The sequence below is a fragment of the Wolffia australiana genome, chromosome 15 (genome assembly GCF_029677425.1).
Source record: "Wolffia australiana isolate 7733 chromosome 15, ASM2967742v1".
NCBI lineage: Eukaryota > Viridiplantae > Streptophyta > Magnoliopsida > Alismatales > Araceae > Wolffia > Wolffia australiana.
The window spans coordinates 11,250,538-11,273,319 of record NC_135849.1 but is presented as its reverse complement, the minus strand read 5'-3'; the positions used below and the strand labels follow the sequence as shown (position 1 = coordinate 11,273,319).

The following is a 22,782-nucleotide window of genomic DNA, read 5'->3' as shown; positions in this document are numbered from 1 at the left end:
TTACCAATTAGTTTGTAGATAGTCATGTTCCAAACCCATGTCTGACTATTGATGAATCAAGGGTCATCCCAAATTTGAGGACAAGTTGATATACTTCTGAAGGACCCAATCAATGTCATTGAGTTCTTTTGAATATCATCTACAAGACCATCACTTATATCAATATTTTTATATAGTTAGAGTTGTTATCCAGATTGTGGAGGAGGTAATACAAATGTTTTGGAAAGTGTCACTATGAGTTTTTTCTAATGTTAAGCAGGCCCTTGGATGACTTCTTGTCTATCATCACTATGATCAACTTCCTATTGAAGCCTTCTATGATTTTGTCTATGGTGACAGCGAGATCACAAGACAAAACTGGATACGAAACAGATGTTGGAAGGTACATAGTCACTTCGAGAAGTTAGAAATAATATGTAGTACATAAACTAATGTCAGAAGCTTAAGTATCAGGCTATGTCAGTCATCTTGTGAGATAATGTAGACCAGGTCAATTTTTCAAACCTCGGGATCCAAATCTACAATCATATGCCAATTTACTTTAACAATTAGAAAACATACCTCATTGTGCACAATCTTACCTTTCATGGACATATGAAGCACAACAAGGTGGAATGTCTCTTTGTCTATGACAAGGAACTAACGAGGGACATCATTACTTATAACATCATGTAACTGGAGCAGCTTGCAGATATCTTCAAAAAACATAAGACCAGAATTTTCATGATGACATGATAAATGCACTAGTATTTCCTTACATTATCTATATTTCTAGACTCTTTAAACTTAACCTTATCAAGTCATTAAGTGGATAAGCTGAATATTATATATCACTTTTAAATTTCAGTTTATGATCATGATGTACATTTTTAACTAAATATGCTTGAGTTGTTTAAATTAAAGCATTTTGATTATGGATGATTACTTTCCAGTTCCATCAGTGTATAAATTTATAAAGATTAAATGGGCAAGTATGAATGAGCTGAATCATGTCTTAAAATTAGATTCTTATAAAAATGGATAACGAGGGGTCAAACATTTCGGCATTTAAAGGAGCATTTCAGCCCAAAATTACTTACTATTACAGGGTTGGAGAAGCTATCAACGAATGAGAAATGGAAGCAAAATATCAACAAAAAAAAAGGTTGTGCTCTAGTGAAGGCTGGCCAATAAGACAAGTCTCTCTAGGATCTAGGTTTTTCAACCTGCTTTATGTGAGTTTACTAATGTTTCGTTTCCATATCTTATCTCACTTGCATTGAAAAAATCCAGATCCTGGAAAAATACAAGAATCCAAACTCGAGAGGACACATTAAGGACCTAGAAGATGATTATTGGTTTTCAGAAAGTATATCCATGTTTTCCTCCTCTTTTATACATTTCCCTCTTTATTCCATTATTTTTCTCTCTAAACATCTGCTTCCCCTCTTTTTCTCTCAATGATTTTATCTTTGTCACTCCAGTATTCATTTTGATGCCCATACACAACCATTTGCCCTCCAATTTCTAACTACACGATGTCCTTGATTATTTATTTTGTTTCTCTTAAATCTCTTTATTTCATTTGGTTCTATCTCTATAACACATCCCTATACTCTCTACACCTCCTTTACATATCTAGTTTTTCATATAATATCATATAAATCCTAACTCCACTAACCATCTACACATGTATGGGATGCGCAGCAAGAAGCACCCTATCTTTTTGCACACTAGTCCACACAATAGAAAGAGGAATCACCATAAATAATAAACAAAACTCTTTCCAGGTATCCAAAGTTTGGAAAAATTTGGAATAGGCAGGTTCATCGCTGAAAGGGCTGAACCAGGTTAGTCAAACTAGGATCACCCATAACTTAAATTACAGAAAACTGCTAGTTTAAGTGGCTAAGGAATTATCTAAGAGGGAGGTGAATTAGGTTCTTTGTCTATATTATTTTTTATTTTTTAATTAACCTATGATTTTTCTACATAAGAAATGAGGTATATAAAATGAGAGACACAATTATTTTTCTAAGACAGCTTATGCTAATCCTTAATGTTGTTCGGGGGTATCCTCCCTAGTGATGATGTGCCCGAACCGTGTTTGTATGAATGCCCCCCAAGAAAATCACTTGGAAATAGGGCTGAAAAAGGATAGAAAAAAAGGAAAAAGTCAATGAAGCTTTGTTTTCATCAACCCCCAAAATCTTCCACGGAGCGCCGTCACTTGATCCACTTCAATGTTCCCCCAATGCCATCTTATTATGGTCGCCAAAGCCTCAACCTAACTGACCACAAATATCTAGAAAGAACAATATATTACTGAAACATATATTTGTGAACAATATCTTCTCCTTTACAACACTTAGTATGACAACTCCTTAAGTATTATTCAAGACAAGGCTTAATTTCACATATTTAAACGATAATATTTTAAGATCCGATATTTATTACTTCAGAGAAAAAATTCATAAATGTAATTATGACTTCTCGGCAGTAATACCTCCTTTTTTGTTGTTATTCTTTTCTCAAGAAGTTTTCTCTAAGGAGCCCTCAACACATCATCAACATCAACAGGTCATCAGAATATTTCATACTCTTTCCCTAGAGAACAAGATCTTGTATAGATAATTTTCTAGTTAATAAGTTCAAATTTTGGGGTTTTATGTTGTTGTTTCAATAAAGACTTAACCAAAAATAATTATGAAATTTTTCCACATAAATACTCTATAATTAATATGGGGCAAGTTACTAGTCAATCCACAAAGAGGCAGAATTTTTCTCGAGCTTAAAATGAAGGAATTGAGTTTTAAAGTCAGAAATATAATGTCTGGGATTTTTATGGATTTGTAGTTCATTTCTATAAGTTTCTATGGTTTACATTGAAGCAGAAAAACAAGGAAAAACACTAAAAATATTTTACACTAATTTTCCTAATTAAATTAACAACAGAAATCGGAAATAAGTATTTTTAGACTTTTCGGAATTTAATTTTAACCAAACCCCCAGAAATATTAAAACGACAGTTGGAGATTTTTTAAGAATTTTTTTAAATGTTAAAATCACTAGAAATTGATTATATGAATTTCAGTGAATTTTGGGTTTTCAAATTTTTAAATGCAGAACATATGTTTTCCTGATTTTTCCTATTTTTCCTAATTTTAATGAATTTTTATGATTTTTATGATTTTTAAATGCATAAAATTACAAAAAATACCTGCTCCAGCAATTCCCAGTGGCGGCGGTGGCAGAGCAGTGGAGCGGGTTTTTTAACTATTTTTTAAATAGTTATAAAAACTTTTTTAATGATGTTGGTTCAACCTAGTTCAACCCGATTCGAATCGGATCAGGGCGGTTCGTGACTTAGCCAAAAAATCGGCCAAGTCCTGAAGGGGCACCTCTTCTGCCCAGCAGTCACACCACTGTTCAGGCGCCCATGACCAGTGGGCAAAGGGCGCTGCCACCGCCTTTAGCGCTGCCATCCAATGCACACCACCGCACGGCAGCGACAACAAGGGAGAAAACCAAGTTTTGCAAGTTAAAAATGGATTTTTTTTCTGCTATTTTTTTGGTATTTAAAATATAAAACGATGGGGAATGTAGAGAGATAGGGAGATATTTTAGAGAGATAAATCAAAGGTTTTAGAGAGAGAAAAGGTTGAAATGAGGAGATAGAGAGATAAAATGAAGAAATGGTATAGAGGGAGTTTGAGATGGAATTTGAAGATGTAAATGAAGGATATTTTTTATGAAAATTTAAGGGGATGAACTAGGGATATGGATTAAGGTATATAGAGAGAAGGAGCCAATTCTAGAGAGATAATGTAGGGGAAATGAGTGTTTAGAGTGAGAAAGTGATGGATTTTAAGGGTAAATGTATGGATAATGATGGAGAAAATGTAAATATAGGATCCTAAAACCTCAATGCAAGTCTGGTGAGCCCTAAATGATTCCTCTCAAGTCGGGATACTTATATTTCACCAGGATCATGTGTTTTTTAATGCAAACAAGAGACGAAATTGAATGAAAACGTCAACAAAATTACATTAAGCAAGTTGAAGAAACCTGGATTCTGAAATATGCCTTGTCCTGATGGCCAGCCACTTGCTAGATTACATCCAGAATGAGGGGAATTGAGGGAGAAAAGAGTATTTATACATAGGAAGAATTACTAAAATATCCCTTTGGGGATTTTCTATTCTGTTTTCTTGCCATTTTGCCTCTTTTCTCCTTTGGTTGAGAGCTTTGCCTTGTAATTTACATCTTCTTTATTTTGTAAGGTGTTTGAAGTCTCAATAGGTAGGTCAGGTCGTGACCCAACCCCCTCTGATTTCTCTTTTAGAAGCCCACAACACCATTTCATCATTTCAGCCCATTTCAATAATCACTAAGCTCCCAAAAATTATCCAATTCCCTAAAAATTGTATCTTCTAATTCCAATAAATTTCTGCAGATTTGGAAATATAAAATACTCATCAGTAATCAAATTACTTAACTTTAGAGAAGTCAAGGAAGTTAGTGAAAAAGGTGTGACTTTAGGAGCGGAGTAAAGATTCAGATGAAGAAGGAAGGATAACCATAATTTTTGTCTTTCTATCTTAAAAAAAAAAGTAACCTAAAGACACAACGAAATAGAAAAAAAACTTATGGAAAACAATTCATCCATTTATAATATGTAGTTAATTAGAGGAGTTGCCATTGATGGGTTTGGAAAAGATAATGTGGAAAAATTGGAATTTAAAGCTAATGCATAATTATTTGGTTAATTCAAATAATAACATGATAAATTATAGAAAAATAATAATACCAAAAACATCAAAAATGTATGGAAATATACGTGTATTTATCATGTTACAGCCACCAAAACCTTAACCTAACTGACCACAAATATCTAGAAAGAGCAATATATTTCTAAACAATATCTTCCCCTTTACAACACTTAGTATGACAACTCCTTGAGTAGTATTCAAGACAAGGCCTAATTTTAGGATCAGATATTCAAGACATATTTAAACAAGAATATTTTAGGATCAGATATTTATTAATTTAGAGATAAAAATTCATAAATGTAATTATGACTTCCCTGTAGTAATACCTCTATGTTTGTTGTCGTTCTTTCCTCAAATCCTCTTCTCCTCCATGTTTCTCTTTGGATGAAATTCCTTCATTTATGTTTGACCTTTGGTGCTTAAAACTCAAATATCTTTTCATTCCTGCACCACATGAGGTGATTCTACCTTGAACAATTTTGTAACACAATTTTGCACAACTGTTATGTCGCACAAAATGTTCAAAATTGAATCAGATAGAACTCTAAAGATCAATCTTTCCACACTCTTGGTTTACCACCCGATTCCTACATGTCCAACTTCAAACCCTGGGAATCTTTCAAAACTCAACCAAAAGATATAATTCTAAGTTCTTTGGATTCTTAAGGATGTTAAGAAATATTTATAAGTTGAATAAAATCACAAAATACATATAAAAATTATGTAAAAGATGTCCAACTTATCACAAGGTCAAGGATGTGTGAATTTCAGAGGTCAGCCTTCTTACCTTTGAATCTTGAAACACCCAGAACCAAAAACCATGATTCTAAGTTCTGTGGACTTGGATCGTTGTTAGAAACAAATTTTGTCTTCAAAGACTGCTTGAAAATTGCTCCAGGGATTGAAAGATCTATCTGGCTTTTAGACTGAGATTTCAAAGGGCAAGGAGAAGGGGGTTTGGAATTAGAGCTCAAAACTGTTTGCATGGAATTAGAAATTGAAAAGGGCATAATAGTAATTTTCAACATTCCAACAGTCATATATTGATTATGATTAGACAATATAAAATAATAATTATTTTAATTTTAAATTTTTATACTCACTATTTTGCCATAAGCTCAAAATACCTTTCAAGTGTGAAGAGCAAAAACTAGCAGTTATGCCAAGGATTTTAGCTTTAAAATAATCTGAAACTTTTAGGTATGTTTACCACATCATTTTAATCAAGATATCAACATTGGATAGTAATATATTCATGTAATTAATTTTAATTAAATCATCAGTAAATTCAGTCCTAAATACTCTAAGGTAGTAATTCGGAATTTAAATAAGTTATTATAAAAATAAAATGAATTCAAATTTGGACAAATATTTGAACAGTAGTAGAAAATATGTTTATGTTAATGTCATAGAAAATATAATTCTAAATACATGATTTGACTTGTTCGCCATATGGTCAAACTAAGTAGCCTTTTAAGATAACTAAGGCTGTTATTTTATCTTCACTTATAATCTGTCAACCAGTTGACTGAGGACCTATTGTTCTTTGATCACAACCCTCATTGAAGCATGCATTACTTTGAAATTTCATCAAAACACACATTAAATCATTTTACTAAAATGCCCTTAAAGCTTAATCTTAGAAAACAATACATTTTCTGCATTCACAAACTAAACAGAAAAAGGAAAATTCCACAAAATAAAATATTTTTCATCTTATTGAAACTTACTGAAGAAAATATCTACAATATATAAGACCTCTTAATGGAAAACTCATTTCTGTTACTTTTTAACATAGAAATAAAAATTAAATACCCCCCTCTATGTGGATCATCAACATGAATTATATTTATTGTACACTATTTGAAAGAAAAATATTATAAACATTGTTGGCCAAGTCTCATCTCACAAGATGATAGTAAATCATCAAATTTGGACTTATCAACTAGTGTGTTTATGGGAAGGAGAATAAATTTTGATTTCTGGTTTTTAAGCTTTATATTTCCTAATATTAAATTTTATATTTATTGGATTGAAATTAGAGGGGAATAAATATTCTTAACACCCAAAGTTTGGCCAAATTTGGAATAGGCAGGTTCACCGTGGAAAGGGCTGAACCAGTTTAGTCAAACCAGCATCACATACCTTAAATTAAATAAAAATTAATTTTTCTGCATTCAAAATCTAAACAGAAAATAGGAAAGTTTCCATAAATTTACTCAAGAAAATATCAAAAATATATGATATTCTTAAAAGGCAATATATATATATACATGTCATTTATGATTATTTTATATGTGACAAGTATTTCAGTAATCCATATAATCATTTCCTATGTACATAATTAAATTATCCATGCATAAACACATTGATTGTTTTCATTTTAATGTAAAATTTCTATGATATTATCCATTAATATAAAGTCCAGTTTCTTGTTGAATTTTTATTCACTTATTGTAAAATTTTCTAGATTTTTAGAAATAATTTTAAATGCAGGGGAACATATGGTTGCACCATAAATTTAAGCATTTTAGATGCAATAAATTCCCTCCAAATATAATATTATCCCTTTTCTGCAAGGACACATGGCTGCATCACAAAATGTTGTAGTTAGAATCACATAAATTGAGATATGATTCTCATGACCATGTATTAAAATTAGATAAATTTAATGGGATGAAAGAATAAAGGAAACTCAATAGTGTGACAATTCATGTGGGCATGTAAGTGAGAATGATTTTAAAGTATGAGATGTTGTTTATTTTATCATGCTCAGATTTAATTCAAGATATGAGTAAATGCATCATAACTAGAAGACAAGATGAGTGTTTATGTGTGAAAAATGTACGTACGCTTTTCAAATACGATGCACACAAGTTTGTAACAGTCATCAGTAATGCAAATTTGGAGGAAAAGATGCACTGCCCACCTTTCTTCAAATTCATGGCTTAGTATTTGATGATATAGGATGAGATTTGAATGTAACATTAAGGGCAGATCATCCTTTTAACCTCTATATCCCAAGCCTCTAAAATATAAAATGTATCTCCAACCATGAAAATAAATGTTCAGACAGCGTTGTATTTCTTCGCAGAAATGAAACTGTGCATATGTTTCAAAGTGTGTTCTTATGCACCCAGAGAGATGATATATTTATTAAGTCCATGCAATGCGTTCTTATGCTCATTGAATTAAAACATTCATATGTTTTATTTATTTAAGTGCCCATTAATATCATGTGATCTATTAGGTGATCAAAATGAGATGTGTGTAAATTTTTTTCTCCACCCGATCCATTATTCTTATTGTTATATAAAATATGTAGATTACTGAAGATAAAATACGACAAATAAAATAAATGAAAAATATTGTATATGTTTTCAGTATCAATGGATGAAGATAGAAATACAACTTGGACTAGTCCATTAATGACATTTGAGTTTATTGACAAGATGAATGGGAAGATCCGATTAATCAAGTACATGATATCCAAGTCCAAGTCAAATCCCGTCACTCACGAGGATGCCTCCCTTTCGACTATCGTGGATGTCCTATCTTTCTCGGACGTGCTAGGCATCATTACTTTGATGCCCTTCTGGCCAAATTGAGAAAGAAACTTGAGGGATGGAAACTATATTTTCTCTCTCCTAGAGGACGCATCCAACTTATTCCATATGTCCGCATGAGTATCCCACTACATACCCTTGCGGTCCACTCACTATCTCTCACAGTCCTCCGCTTAGTGGAACGACTATGCGCACGTTTCTTATGGTCCGGTCACCTTGAGGGCAAGCGTCCCCATCATTAGGTCTCTTGGGAGAAAGCATGTCGGCCGATGGCTGAGGGGGGTTTAGGATCAAATGCCTCTCAGACATCCAGGACATGCTTTAAAAGAAACTCGTATGGCGCATGCGCACCACACACTCCCTATTGGGAAGTTTTATTTTCGCCAAGTACGTCGAGTGGGCCTACAAGAGATGGATATCCGGGGCCATCAGAGATGGCAGATGTGGCAGCAGCAATGGCTTGAGATCGCCCAGGTCACACGTTGGCGTATAGCCCGAGGTACGATTAGCGCCTGGTTTGATTCTTGGCACACTAACGAGCTTGTCGCTCTCCATCCCCGCTTTGTAACACATCGAGTGCGACTCACAGTGGCCCAACTGCTTATGGGCAACACGCCACACCTATGGGAGCAACATGGCTTCCCCTCCGCCCTGTTACCCTAGGTCCAGAACACTTCAATCGAGTCCACTCCCGACCGTGCTATTTGGACGCTTACACTCGACGGCACATACTCATGCAGTTCTTCTTAAAGTATTTCCGTGAGAAATCCCCCATCTAGCACTGGGTCGTCGCATCTGGCACCCGATGATCCTTACCTGCATCTCCTTTTTCCTTTGGAGACTCCTACACCGTAGCCTCCCGACTGATGATTCGGTGATCTGTCTAGGCCACTCTCTCACCTCACGTTGCAACTGTTGTCCCACATTTCCACATATTGAGACAATGGAACATCTTTTTTTCCATAGTGAGACAACTATAGAATGTTGGCGCCAAATCACCCACCTTTAGCGCCTACTCCTTCATATTTCATTGACCCCGTTGGAGTGTTTTGGCAAGATATTTCTCTTGCCAACATGCTCTAAATAGAACCCCATCCTACACATCACCATAGTTTATTTACTATGGGAGATATGGAAGGGGCGAAATTCTTATTTACTATGGGAGATGTGCAGGGACTCCCATGCGCGCCGTGGATATCATGCGTCACGTCAAGCTGTGGATACGACACATCCACCATCTCATCCCCACTCGCAACTGCAGCTCAGCACTCGGATGTGATCTCCTTCGTGCCTGGGCCATTCCGGTGACCCTTGCCCCTACATGCATTCAGCTACAGGTCATCCATTGGCACCCACCGCCAATTGGCAGCCTCAAACTAAATTGGATGGTGCATCCAAAGCGAAGCCGGGGCCAGTAGGGGGATGTGGTATCCTCCGGGATCATACAGGGAATATTCTCTTTGCTTTCTCCTCTTTCTATGGCGTACAAACTAACACAATAGTCGAAGCTATGGCGATACGTGATGGTTTACTCCTTTGCGAGGAACGAAACCTTCATAATATCATTGTAGAATCGGACTTACAAGTGTTAGTCAACATGCTTCATGCAGGTACATGCTCCTAATGGCGACTACACCATGTATGGTAGGACATCATGCGGTGCCGCCCTCGCATAACTAGTATTTGTCATTAGTTGCGAGAAGGCAACTAGACAACAGATGCCCTCGCCAACCATGCGGTACACACACAACTCCCTTCCTCCTTTTTCCTTTCTTGGCAGGCGCTCCCTCTGACCGCTAGGGGATGCTATCGCATCGAACGTCTCGGCTTGCCGAACCTCCGCACGTGCCGCACACTTTTGAACGAGGGCCCGGGGGAGTGGCGGATCGCATGGAGCACTCGAGGTGGGAGCGCTCACGCATGATCCGATGATCACGACAACGGGGTGGACTACGCCCATCTCGGATGAGATCCTCGCCACGCGCTTCATCGATGCACTTGTTAAAGGCAGGGACAACTCCACTATCTCTTCATCATCATCATGCGGGGGGCACGTGTGAGGCGTCGACACAAGCACTTCTCCGAGCACCTGCAAGGTATCACTTATGTATCATTTCCTTTCCTGCACATGGGCATGGACGAGTGGGATCCGAGTGTAATTGGGATATCTATACTTGCTCCACGCCTATAAACACAGATAAATACTTCACTTTATAAATGAAATTCCCCTGGGTGGCATCTAGGGCACGGCTGGATCGGTCTACGGGCACAACCGCAGGGTTGGCCGTACCCGACACCGTGTTTTTTGCCAATAAAAAAAAGGTCCAAGTCAAATGATGGTCACTTCATGAGTTACTCAATGTTGTGTTTACATCAATTGGAAGAGAAATAAACTCATTTCAGGAGCATGAGAATTGCATTGGTTCAACCAGCTTTAATACAAATAATTTCTAAATTTTAACCTCAAGTACAAACATCTCTATAGTACTAAAACTAAAGGTGGTCGCCACAATTAAGCAGGTTTTAAAACTATTTATTTTTTAGTGCATAGGAGATAATTGATATTAATGAATATATACTATAATATCATAGGTGATGAATGTGAGAAATAACAGATCAAAGAGTGACACATAAATGGAAATAAACAGAGTCAAGAAAACTAATATGATCAAGAAAATCTATAAGTTGCTCAAGATTGGATCAATATGAACCATAACTACGTAAAGGAAATATGTAAGATATTAAGATTTGAAAATAGAGTTTGGAATTCATTGGGTGTAACAGAAGAAGCAATGAATAAGTAAATTTATATGTTTATCTTCCAAGTAGGTGATAACCATTACTAGGGATTCAGGGAGGAGAGATGGATAACACATTTCTACACAGGTTTTCATGTGTCCTTCAATCCTTTTATGGTTGATGTCTAAACCCAAAGTTTTACTACCATCTTTTCAAACAAGTGACCGAATCACCAAGCCAGGACCCACAAGTAAAAGGTGAAACAATAAAAAGGTAAAATATGAAAGTCGACTTCCAATAGACTCTGAAGACCTAGAACCCCGTGTCTTCCATCATATCATACCTACATTTAACATGTCATTATAAAAATGAAAGAGTGAAATCTCACTGTTTCCAAGAATCAGTACATGTGCATGCCTAAACTTCCTCTAAAGCACAGTCACTCAAGGCTTCCAATGCCCAACTATTGATCAAGATCTTGGTCAACTACGTATTTTTATCTAATATCTATTAAAATTGTAATCGGGAACATGGTGAGGAAGCACTGAACCAGTATGTACTATAGATTTTGAAACCTGCATATCACATTCTGTTTTAATAAATTCCGTGTATATATTTAGGATACAAGTATATGTACATTTCTGTCAGTTTAAGTAATCTTCAGATTATATTTCAGATAGTTTATAAAAACAAGAGAAGCCTCACTATTGTGAAGAGCAAGCTATGGCCATATCCCATATGCACCTCATGCAGGCAAAAATCACTAATGCCAATCTTTAAGTTTTAATATTTATTCCATTTTCTTTGCTTTATTTTCCCAGCTGTGTTGTGTTAGCTCAGTCATAAAAGATTGCAGTTTGCATTCTTAGCCATAATTATATTATTCCACAAATGCAATGCAGTATAGGTCAGCTTTGTAGGTCTTCACATTCACAAATTTCATATTTTTTACTTAACGAAAACTATTTTACGTCCTTTTGTGACAGTATTAACATACATGACGAATAGGCTCTAACATTATATATTCAGATGTCAAACTAAAGAACTGAAGCCCAAAGTCAAGTCTAGATAAAGTTTGTAAATAAAACCTAACCAATAAACTAAAGTGAATTGTCGGTAGAATCTAGGAGCCTAGATCAATCTAAAGTTTTAAGTCTCTCTGAAATTCATATTTTTCAAATGTTTGCAATGTAAGCTGCAAGCAAGGTATGGGCAGGTTTGAATTTTCAACTAAGAAAAACCTTTTCTACTCCATCCTTAATTGTCAAATCCATTGATTTTGTCATGAACATATGTTATTTTTCTATTTCAAATAATTTTCTGACAATTCAAGTACGATCCATGGAAATAAATCAAAGCATTTAAAGAACTCTTGAAGTACGGGAGATAATTCAAAGCAGACTATCCCCGCGAAGATTGCAGCACAAAACATGGGAGATGCGAGAATGATTAAGCTGTGCTTGTCGGCTCAAGCAGACGTTCCCTCCCTCTGCAAACAAAAGGTAGGTCTCTTCCTCGTTGTTTTCCAATAACTTTGACGATTTTACAGCCTGATTGTAGAGTTCGAGAGTATTTACCCGTTTGAAACTCGTTCTGTAGAGGCTGCTGGACGCCAGAAACCTAAGTCCGGAGCTACATTTAAGGCATGATTCAACCCAGGACGAGCTGCTCCTTGCGCTTGATCGGCTGGTCCAGAGTGCTAGGATTCTTCTGTTGGATGAGGTGAGTTGTTTAATTCAATATTCCACTTCGTTTTCACCATTGTCTGGTCGTTGAGAGGCATGGTTAATAAATCAAATTTACGAAAACTCGCAGTCAGAGATATACTTCGTGGAAGACGAAGATATTGGGCCGTTTACCCCGAGAAATGAGATCGAGTCGCTTAATTCAGTTCTCTCGGCTATCGACCTTTCTCTCGATGGTTCAAAGGGGGGTTTAGCGGGTTTATTGCAGTTCTTGAGGAAGGCCACTTGCGATTTGCTGGGAAAGATCGAAGCCCAATGCGACGACTACAAGATCAGCGGGGAACCCAATTCTAATGCCGAAGAAATGCTTTTAAAGTGGGGCAAGGAACTCGGGGTGAAGTCTAAGCTCAGGATATGTCGTGAGTCGCACATTATTTGGAAGTCGCACATTACTTTAATCCCCAATTCTTTTCTTTGGAACTGATCGTTGCAGTTGATATCTTACGTTTTTTAGAGATCTAAAATTCAGAAGAATAGGAAAACAGCATGGACTGATGCATAAACTAAGCAATAATAACTCTATTTTATGCCGATGTTGGACAATATTTTCTATGATATTTGAATTTGTTGTAGATTTTGAGGGAACTGGTAGAGGAGCAGTGGCATCGCAGTATCTTGAAGTTGGGTCTACGGCTTTAGAGATCCCATCCTCCCTCATTATCAATGAGGATCTCGTTTATGAATCTGAGATGGTATCCTTTGTAGCTTTGCCTAAGTTTTCTTGTGTGAACCTATTTATAGTATTTGTCGATCATCATCTAGCGAGTTTGCGGATCGATCAGATTGCTAAACTCTCACATGATTTGTGTCGTTGCTGCAGTTTGCCATACTAGAAAACTTGGGTGGCATCTCCCCAGAAACCATGGCTTTACTTTGGAGCATGAAAGCAAGGCACGATCAAAATTCTAAGTTTAGGGCCTACTTTGATGCACTTCCAACAGAATTTAGAACAGGTGATGATCGTTAGATTTTCAACGGAATTTACGGTGCAGTATATTTCACGTCGTTAGATTTTCAATCCTTTTTCTTTCTTGAAGTCATCCTTGTGGTTTCTAAAGGAGCAATTATTTATTTTTTTATAAAAAATTACTATTTATATCCTGTTCAAGTTGGGTCGTATTTTTTCTCACCATTGGTTATGTTAAAATTAATATTTTTTCAAGGACTGAGCTTCGGAGTTCATGCTCTTTCTGCTTTAGAGGGGACCGCTCTCTTTGAGGAACTAATTCAGGCGAAAGAGGTCAGCCCTTATTGACTTCTATCTTTATCTTCGTTTTATCTCTTCCCATTCATTAATTTTCAAAACTTTTTTATTTCCAGCACCTGCGTCATCAATACGATGCTTTATGTCCCACATTATGCGCCAATCATCCTAAGATTTTTCCTCCAGACTTATACACATGGGATCAATTCATCTGGGCATGCGAGCTCTGGTATTCCAACGGCATGAAGATAATCTTCCCCGATGGCAATCCAAGAACTTGCTTAGTGCCCATCGCGGGCTTCCTCAATCACTCGGCACGTGACCATACTAAACATACCATAACATGAATATGCTTCAAGTTTGCCCTCTAAGAAATATATACATTTTTTTTCTGCTTTGCAGCTCTGCCCTCACGTGACTCGGTACGGAAAGATTGACCCAGCTTCAAATTCCCTTAGACTGATACTAGCAAGACCATGCCACGAAGGGGAGCAGTGTTTTCTCAGTTATGGGAGCTTCCCCAGTTCTCACCTGATCACTTTCTACGGATTTCTGCCTCGAGATCTGCGCCAGAACCCATATGACGTCATTCCACTGGGTAAATCCTCATGCTCTTTCATTATTAAGAAAGTCAACTCTTCTAAGTCCTGGGTAGACTTTGAGGATTCCGAGGAGGATGAGTGCTGGTCAACGCATATGGTCCGGGGTACGTGGCTGTCCAAGAGGAAGGGACCTCCAAATTTCGGGATCCCGCCGCCACTCGTAGATCGACTCCGGTCGGCGCTCAGGCCGGGGGTCGACGGCGACGACGCCGAGAGCGGTGTCTGGGAGGCAGTCCAGTCCATATTTGGATCCATGATGGACCAGATAGGAGCCGAGGATCTGGCCAGGTGGTTCTTGTCCTTCTCCTGATTGGTCCATGTGGCCTCTTCTGATTCGCTCTCTTCCGCAGGGACGATGCCACGTGGGACGTTCGGCTGGCACTGGATTTCGTTGACTCCCAGCGGAGGATCATCTCTTCGGTCGTGGACTCTTCAGTCGTCGCTCTCGAATCGCTGGCGCGTCCATAGTCACAATTTTAATAAATATTTATTCTTAGTCAACGCGATCGCCGGCCTAACCGTGATCGATTGTCAGCCGTTGATCTGGTGAACCCGCAGACGAAATCGAACCCGTCGAGCTGGCGTGGGACCCACGGTAGTGACAGTGGGGCCCGCGGCCATGGCCCGCCAACTACCGCCGTTGTGGAAAGAAAAAGAAGACAAAAAAAGGCAGCTTATTCCTCTTCCTCCTCCTTTCTCACCTTTTTTCCTGCCGTAGAGAATTCTGATTACAGGAAGCAGAGAGGGAGAGAGGGAGAGAGAGAAAGAGAGAGAGAGTATTCCGTGCACGGCGCTCTCTCTCTCTCCATCTCTCTCGATCTCTCGCGTGTTCTATCACTAGATTGAGCTCAATCAGCAGGCTAAAGATTTTAAGGAACCGAGGAAGTGTTAGCAGAAGAGCTGATCATCTCGTTCATGGCAGAATTTAACAGTTTTGATTTGTGGCAGAAGGACGCGTTCTTCTTCGCTGCCGAGGAGGTTCAAAACTCCGCCGATGCGTACGTTTTTCCTCTTATTGATCTCAATCCGCAGAGGATTTCGCCTCCTATCCAGTTTGCTTTTGTAACTTTTTTTCTGTTCGACGAATTTTCATTTGAATGTCAAGTGATCATCGCGCGCGTTTTTTCCAGCATGGAATCCGTGTACAGGATGTGGCTCAGAGAGCGGAACGAAGAACACCGAGATTACGTCTTCCTCGACATCCGGCGAGAACTCCAAATTGCACTGGGCACTGCCAAGTGGCAGGTTCGTTCTTAGCCCTAGTTCTCCCCGATCTTCGATCTATGCGGCTAAGGCCGTTCGTCGTCCTTTTACAGCTGGAGGAGTTCGAAAGAGCCGTCCGAGAGAGCCACAATCGCCGGCCTACGGATAAGAGCGCCATAGCCAGGCATACTCAGTTCATTCAGGTGATATCGGAGCAGATTGATCAAGTACAGAATGCTTTGGGGGAGACGCTGATCAAAGAAGGAAAGGAGCCGCTAAGATGGATTCATCTTAACGAGGACGAACGCAATGATCTGGCGCTGTTCCTTTCTCCGCCTTCTCCTCCTTCAAAATCTGAGACGACCTTCCACGAATCAAGAGCTGACAACAATGTCGCCGGCGCGAATTCTCTACGCATCGATATGAATGGAACTGCTCGAATTTCTCAGGTGAAGATGAAGATCATCGTTAGGGTTTTCTTTTCTTGGGGACTGCGAGATCATAAATGCGTGTTCGTCCCGTCTGAACAGAGAACGAAGGTAATGTCAGGAGAGAAAAGGGAAAGCTGCTTGGAGAATTTGAAGGAAGGAGTGATCGCCCATCTTGCTGAAAAGGAACATCACATGCATCTGAAAAGACCGGTTCGAACGACTGTTCTTGTCGCGCTCGCCTTGCTTCTCGTCGGTGAGATTGTCTCCTCAAACATCGGTTTGATCATCGCTAGGAAAAGTTTATGTAAAATCTCTAATCCTGTGTTTTTTTATGGGTAGCTTCTTTTGTGCTCTACTCATCGTGAGGGGGAAGGAGACTATCGTTAAAAAAGGTGCATTCTTTCTCCTGTTTGTTTCTCTCTCCCATTGCCTCTATCTGTATATGTATCTCTATCTCTATCTCTATCTCTATTTTTATTGTCTCTATGCTTAACTGTATCTCTTTGCATCGCTATCTTTATTTTGTGTCTGTATCTGTATCTCTATCTCCATCTTTATTTTTATTCTGTATCTGTATCACTATCACTCTCTTTCTACCCAATCTCTATCTCTATCGCTACCCAATCTCTACTCTATCTCTATGTCTGTTTTTATCTCTATGTCTATGTCTATCTCTATCTCTATCTCTATCTCTACGTGTACGGCTATTTTGTTCTCCATAAGTATCTATGTCTATCTTTATCGCTATTTGTGGTCTCTATCTGTATTAGTATCTCTGCCTCTATCACTATTTTTTTTCTGTATCTTTATCACTGTCTCTATCTCTACTTCTATCTGTTTCTTAATCTCTATCTCTCCGTGCCTCTATCTGTATCAGTATCTCTGGCTCTGTCACTATTTTTATTCTGTATCTTTATCACTATCTCTATCTCTACCTATATCTCTCCCGACCTCTATCTATATCTTAATCTCAATATCTCTCCGTGCCTCTGTCTGTATATATGTATTGTTATCTCTATCTCAATCTCTCTGGCTACATCTATCTGTATCCGTATATGTATCTCTATCTCTATCTCTACCTCTACCTCAATCTCTCTCGCTTGATCTATCTGTGTCCGTTTATGCATATCTGTCTCAATCTCTCTGCACCTCAATATCCATCTCTATCTCTACCTCTACCTCTACCTCTATCTCTATCTCTACTTCAACTTGATCTCAATGTCGACTTGATTCCTCTCTCTATGTTTAACTCTTTCTCTATCGCCATTTCCTTCTGACCTAGTTGACCCATCTCTTCACTGGATATTTAGGCATTTAGTGACATTCTCGTCCCATTTTACCAATGTCAGATTTTTCCTTATTGGGTTCCTTATCGGGTTGGATTCTATCAGTAAAATTATATAAGAGCCACGTCATCAATCCTTCGCACATCGTCCAAGCCAATCACATTCAAGTAAACAAGTTTCAGATCGGACGGCTGTTACTGCGAAATACGCGGTGGCATCCGACGGTGCAGGATTGTCGAAACAGTGCTATAAGTACGAGGCCTCGTCCTTCAAACGTCAGATTTAAATTTGAAATTCTTGGAGCGGTGAAAGAGGCGGGAAAACGATGTCGGGGCGAGGTAAGGGAGGGAAGGGATTGGGGAAGGGGGGAGCGAAGAGGCACAGGAAGGTGCTGAGAGACAACATCCAGGGCATCACCAAGCCTGCGATCCGTCGTCTGGCGCGCCGTGGAGGTGTGAAGCGCATCAGCGGGCTGATCTACGAGGAGACGAGAGGCGTCCTCAAGATATTCCTCGAGAACGTCATCCGCGATGCCGTCACCTACACCGAGCACGCCAGGCGGAAAACTGTCACCGCCATGGACGTCGTCTACGCCCTCAAGCGCCAGGGACGCACTCTCTACGGGTTTGGCGGTTGACCGACGGAGAAGGTACTCGCCGATTTCAAATGCGAATTGTGGATCTTCGTGTTCTGACGAGTCGTAGCCTTTCGTAGTAGAGTCGGAGCAGGAATTGTGTCTTCGAAGTAAAATTGTTGGCTTAATTCAATCTTCTTGGTGCGGAGGACAAACTCTTTATTAATGTCCACTGGCTCGATATGCTGTTCCTTGTCTACATCGTCCTAAATCTATTGCCTAGATAGTGCGACGTGTACTATGTAAAATAAGGGACCGATTCATGTGGCATGCGTTGATAAGTAACCAGGTCAGGTCAGTTTCTGATTTTTCTCGTGGCACACAAACATGCGTCCCTGTATTGAAAAAAAAAATGGAGTCATGATGAACAAATAAAGATATGACAAGGCATCCTGAATGCGCTTGCCACATTAATGTGGATCCCTTTCTGGTCACTGAGATGCCGCGTGCGCACATTACCATTATGTACATTCAGGTAATTCATTGCAGTGGAGTAGCTGGCATATGTTCCTCCATCACATTTATACTGATTTGATTCGTTCATTTCTCTGGTGAAAATCACCCTCGCATTTAATTCAACGATTATTAGCCAATGAGTTTTTACTATGGCACTATGATTTGTGATATTGTTATAGCATATCTAGATAATGTATTTATGCATTAATTGTACACCATTTGAGTTAGTCAAGTGTTAACCTATGCCAGGGTGAACAAAATCAGAAACCCTTAAGTAATCCAAAATTATTATGATAAATTTCATAGTTATAAAATAATAAATCTTTGTTCCCAATGTCATAAGATTCCATACAAATGTATTCTAACATATAATATACTTTATTTTAGAAACTGATGTCAAATAAATCTATAAAAATACTGAAATCCAAAAGTATCAGAATATCACTCTAAAATAGAAGTAAAACATTAAATATGACTTCAACTTGCTATTACACATAAAAATTGATTTTATTAAATAAACAGAAAAATAATGATATTGGCCTTGATAAATAGTGTGTTCTCTGCTAAATTTTTCAATATTTGATACGGAAAAGGCTAATTATTTTTTTCGAGATCATATGTAGTCTCATATATGAAAGTTGACATGCGGTCATCAAGCCAATTACACTTCTATGATTTATTTAAGTTCATTGAATTAAATATTTAATCATTTTTATTCTTGTGTAATGATCATAATTACGTCCCTGAATACATACAATAACTTATTGAATAATGATGATATCATAATACATTGATCATATGTCTTCAAGTATGTATTATAGATATCTGTATTCATTACATACTTGAGATGTACATCAAGTTATCTGGATAGAATAACACTATCTGATCCCACTTATATGATAAGTATGGATGATCTTGTGGTGATTAGTGTGAAGACACTAAAGAAAGATGGTGGGTGCTCTTTAGAGAAAGAGTTCATTGAAGTTATTCATATGAATTCCTAAATGGTATAATAGTGAAATCTCAACTAGGTTGATTCATATCCCAATTGTTTAAGTAGTCTGTTGACCTAAGATATGAAAGGTATCTTGTGTAACAGCAGTTATGTTTAAACTGAGCTATATGAATTCCATACCATGCGATTCAAACATACCTTAGTAAGAAATACATGATATTGATTAAGTGGTCAAGATGGGATAGCCCGACATTGGTATAAGAGGAGATTGACTCAAGGAAGAAGATGCATAAAGTCCCTCGCCAAGGTAGTAGGGGTATTGAAGGTGTTCTTCAATGATCCACAAAACTCATCAGTACTTAATAAATGATGGATTAGGGTATGAAAATGAACCATACTCTAAGCCATTCAGGAGTCTCATTAAAAGCCTCGTGCGATGTCCAATGAGAATTTGTGCAAAAAATTGCATTTCACGTTGTATAAATTTGCACAAATGATTTGGCCCTATTGAGCTAAAAAATTCAAAACTATTTAAGCGCAAAAATTTTGTAATATATATAATCAGATATCCCCCGCGATAGTTTAAAATAATAAAATATTTGTTGCTCTGACATTAGTTTCATAATTATTGGATTCCACCACTCTACATAAAACAATTATAATACTACCCTAACTTAGGGGCATTATTACTATTATTTTAGGAACATCAAATTTAGCATGGGCAATAAATATTTCATACAATATTTTTGAGTCGTAACTTAAAATTTTAATTATTAGATTCCACCACTACGTAGATAATAATTAAAGTATTATCCAAAGCTAGGACTATTATGAGTAATATTTTAGGAACCTTAGGTTTAACGTGGACATGAATTATCTAAAAAATATTTTTGAGCCAGAAATTAAATTACCATTGTTAAATTCCACCACTACATAGATAATAATTATAGTATTATCCAAATGGGCTATACGAGTAATATTTTTGGAACATTAGGTTTAACATGGATATGCAGTGGTTCATAAAATATTTATGTGTCACAAATGAAAAAACCAATAGAAACGAATGCCAAGATATAGTTGTACAAAAATAAAGATGAATTATCTTGACACGTTGTCCATCAATACATAAAATATTTTATAAAACTCAACATGCTGAAGCAAAAAAATAAGGTCAGCCTAGTCAACCCTAGGGTCCATGTTGCTATCTTCATCATCTGCTCACCACCCACACTTTATTGTCATGAGTAGCTCGATGCTCTTGGTTGTCAACCTGGACGGCATGATTGGTAAAGAAAATCTATCTGAGGGATCAATCGTGCCCGATATTGACATGAATTCCTTCACAACCAATGGTAATCATGGATATGAGTGTTCACTTATGACCTTCCACCAGTTCAATGGTTCCATCTCCTTGATATGAGGTGAGCTAATGTAGAAATCTAGCTCATGCATGAGATCAGTGGTGGCTGTATGATCATTGTATGGGAGCAACGAGCTAGTGTAAACATCTAACTTTATCCCCATAGTTATATTCAATTAACCGTAGCTTCATGGATGGATAAATGAGTGCAGCAATAGCGGAGGCCTGGTTGCATGTGAGGATTGCTCCATATTTACTCAAATTGGTCTTCATCGCCAAACATGCATTGTAGAGAGAAATTTGTTGTCATGATATTATGACAATATTCACTTCACATATGGTTGCACCTCTGATACCACACATGAAAGTATCTATATTTCTTGTTATAGCTCTGATGAATACAATCACTTCATTTGTTGTTGGCAGTTTAGATTGACAAGTGAGGATGGTAGACATCACAAGGGCCGCAATATATGTGCAAAATCCTTGATCTTCTGCCACTCCTCATCTACCAGCGCAGGTTTCTTCAATACACTCAATGTCATGATGTCAAGGATGTCCATCTTCTCAACACTAGCAATAAGCATCTCATATATTGAATTCCACTTTTTTAGTAGTCTAAGGGAAATTTTCTCCGGTTTTGTAGCCAAAATGCGTGCATAATGATACATAGCACTCATCACGTTGTGTCAACCCATGTTGCAATAACTATCTCCCTAAGCCGAAGTAAGACATCTCCCCAACCGAGATGAACCAAAATCAGCATATGCGTTGAGTTGATCAATATTGGTCTCCCCAAGCATATCATTACCATCTATAATGGCATATATCTATCACATGTGGGGAGTTCAACCCAACCTGGGTTATAAGGTTTGGAAAGATTTTAAATTCAGTAAAAACAGAAAGGAAAAAGAAGAAAGAAGATAGATGTGATCCCTCTCAATCCCCTTTGAGGGGTAAGTCTCTTTTTTGAAAGCAAACTATAAACTACCCCCCCTGCCCTCTGCCCCCCAAACCCTTAAAACAAAAGTAACAAGCTTGTCAAACTCAAGAAAAAGGAAATCTCTGATTTTTTAAAAGAGTTCCTATTTGAAAAACTCACTCTCTTAAATTGAAGAGCATGACCACCCAACAGATCCCCCTCAGGGGGAATACCCTTTACCTTCAATAAAAATCACCCCAAATTCAAAGCTAAAAAAAGAGGCAACATTCCTGCATCCCTAATAACAGACTTCTGCTTTCAAGTCCAAGTCTAGAACAATGACTCTTGCTTTTCCTTTTTGTTACTGCAAAAAACAAATCAGAACAGAGTTCTCCTCTCTTTAAATAGCGAAATGGGTGCCCTTTGCTAGGCGGCCTCGAGGGTTGCTTTGCTTGTAGTGCTTGCGCTCAGTGAGGCGGCCTCTAATACTAAGACTTCAGTCAAATTAGCTGCCTGCCCTAAGGGAAGATCTCTAACTTTCGGAATCCAAAAACCTTGCGACTTGCTAACCAACACAGCTAAATTCACATACAAATTGATGCAATTCCATGTAGGTCATATCCGAACCTAGCTGTTTGATGGTTTTAAAAATATGTGTTTTGGGGAATTGAGCTAAGCTTGAACTTTCTTGTCGGGTTAGCTAGAACTAGAAATTCCAGAGTCTAGTCAACTCACCCTTCTCCAATACGCTAGATTCACTCTGATGCATAATTTAGTAATTCCAAGTGGGGTTCGATTCACAAGCTAATGCAGATCTAGTTAGCTTAATGCACCTGATATCAAGACAAGAAGGCGGATATCAAGAATTGTAAAAGTATGTCTATCTTGAAAGCAGGGTCCTCGAGACTTGAGTTTACAAGTGTTTAGG

At 38.0% G+C, this 22,782-nt stretch overlaps 3 protein-coding genes across 4 annotated transcripts; all 3 read left to right on the top strand.

Annotated features, from left to right (window-relative positions):
- The first annotated feature begins 12,421 nt into the window (after nt 1-12,421).
- On the top strand, nt 12,422-15,108 carry LOC144712684 (SET domain-containing protein). Of its 2 annotated transcripts, XM_078586946.1 has the most exons (10): nt 12,423-12,558; nt 12,656-12,778; nt 12,872-13,160; nt 13,375-13,493; nt 13,622-13,754; nt 13,965-14,041; nt 14,122-14,319; nt 14,408-14,603; nt 14,661-14,895; nt 14,958-15,108. In XM_078586946.1, the coding sequence occupies exons 1-10, from the start codon at nt 12,487-12,489 to the stop codon at nt 15,073-15,075; spliced, it is 1,560 nt and encodes a 519-aa protein (XP_078443072.1). In that variant the 5' UTR covers nt 12,423-12,486; the 3' UTR covers nt 15,076-15,108. The 2 variants fall into 2 exon arrangements, with proteins under 2 accessions (XP_078443071.1, XP_078443072.1); XM_078586945.1 differs by having other exon boundaries at nt 12,422-12,558; nt 14,408-14,895.
- A 187-nt stretch (nt 15,109-15,295) lies between these two features.
- LOC144712686 (uncharacterized) lies at nt 15,296-17,689 on the top strand. The gene is made up of 6 exons (XM_078586947.1): nt 15,296-15,605; nt 15,738-15,852; nt 15,924-16,259; nt 16,341-16,494; nt 16,581-16,633; nt 17,591-17,689. The coding sequence occupies exons 1-5, from the start codon at nt 15,523-15,525 to the stop codon at nt 16,604-16,606; spliced, it is 714 nt and encodes a 237-aa protein (XP_078443073.1). The 5' UTR covers nt 15,296-15,522; the 3' UTR covers nt 16,607-16,633; nt 17,591-17,689.
- Nucleotides 17,690-17,836: 147 nt separating this feature from the next.
- On the top strand, nt 17,837-18,358 carry LOC144712687 (histone H4). The gene has a single exon (XM_078586948.1). The coding sequence runs from the start codon at nt 17,853-17,855 to the stop codon at nt 18,162-18,164; it is 312 nt and encodes a 103-aa protein (XP_078443074.1). The 5' UTR covers nt 17,837-17,852; the 3' UTR covers nt 18,165-18,358.
- Nucleotides 18,359-22,782: the final 4,424 nt, after the last annotated feature.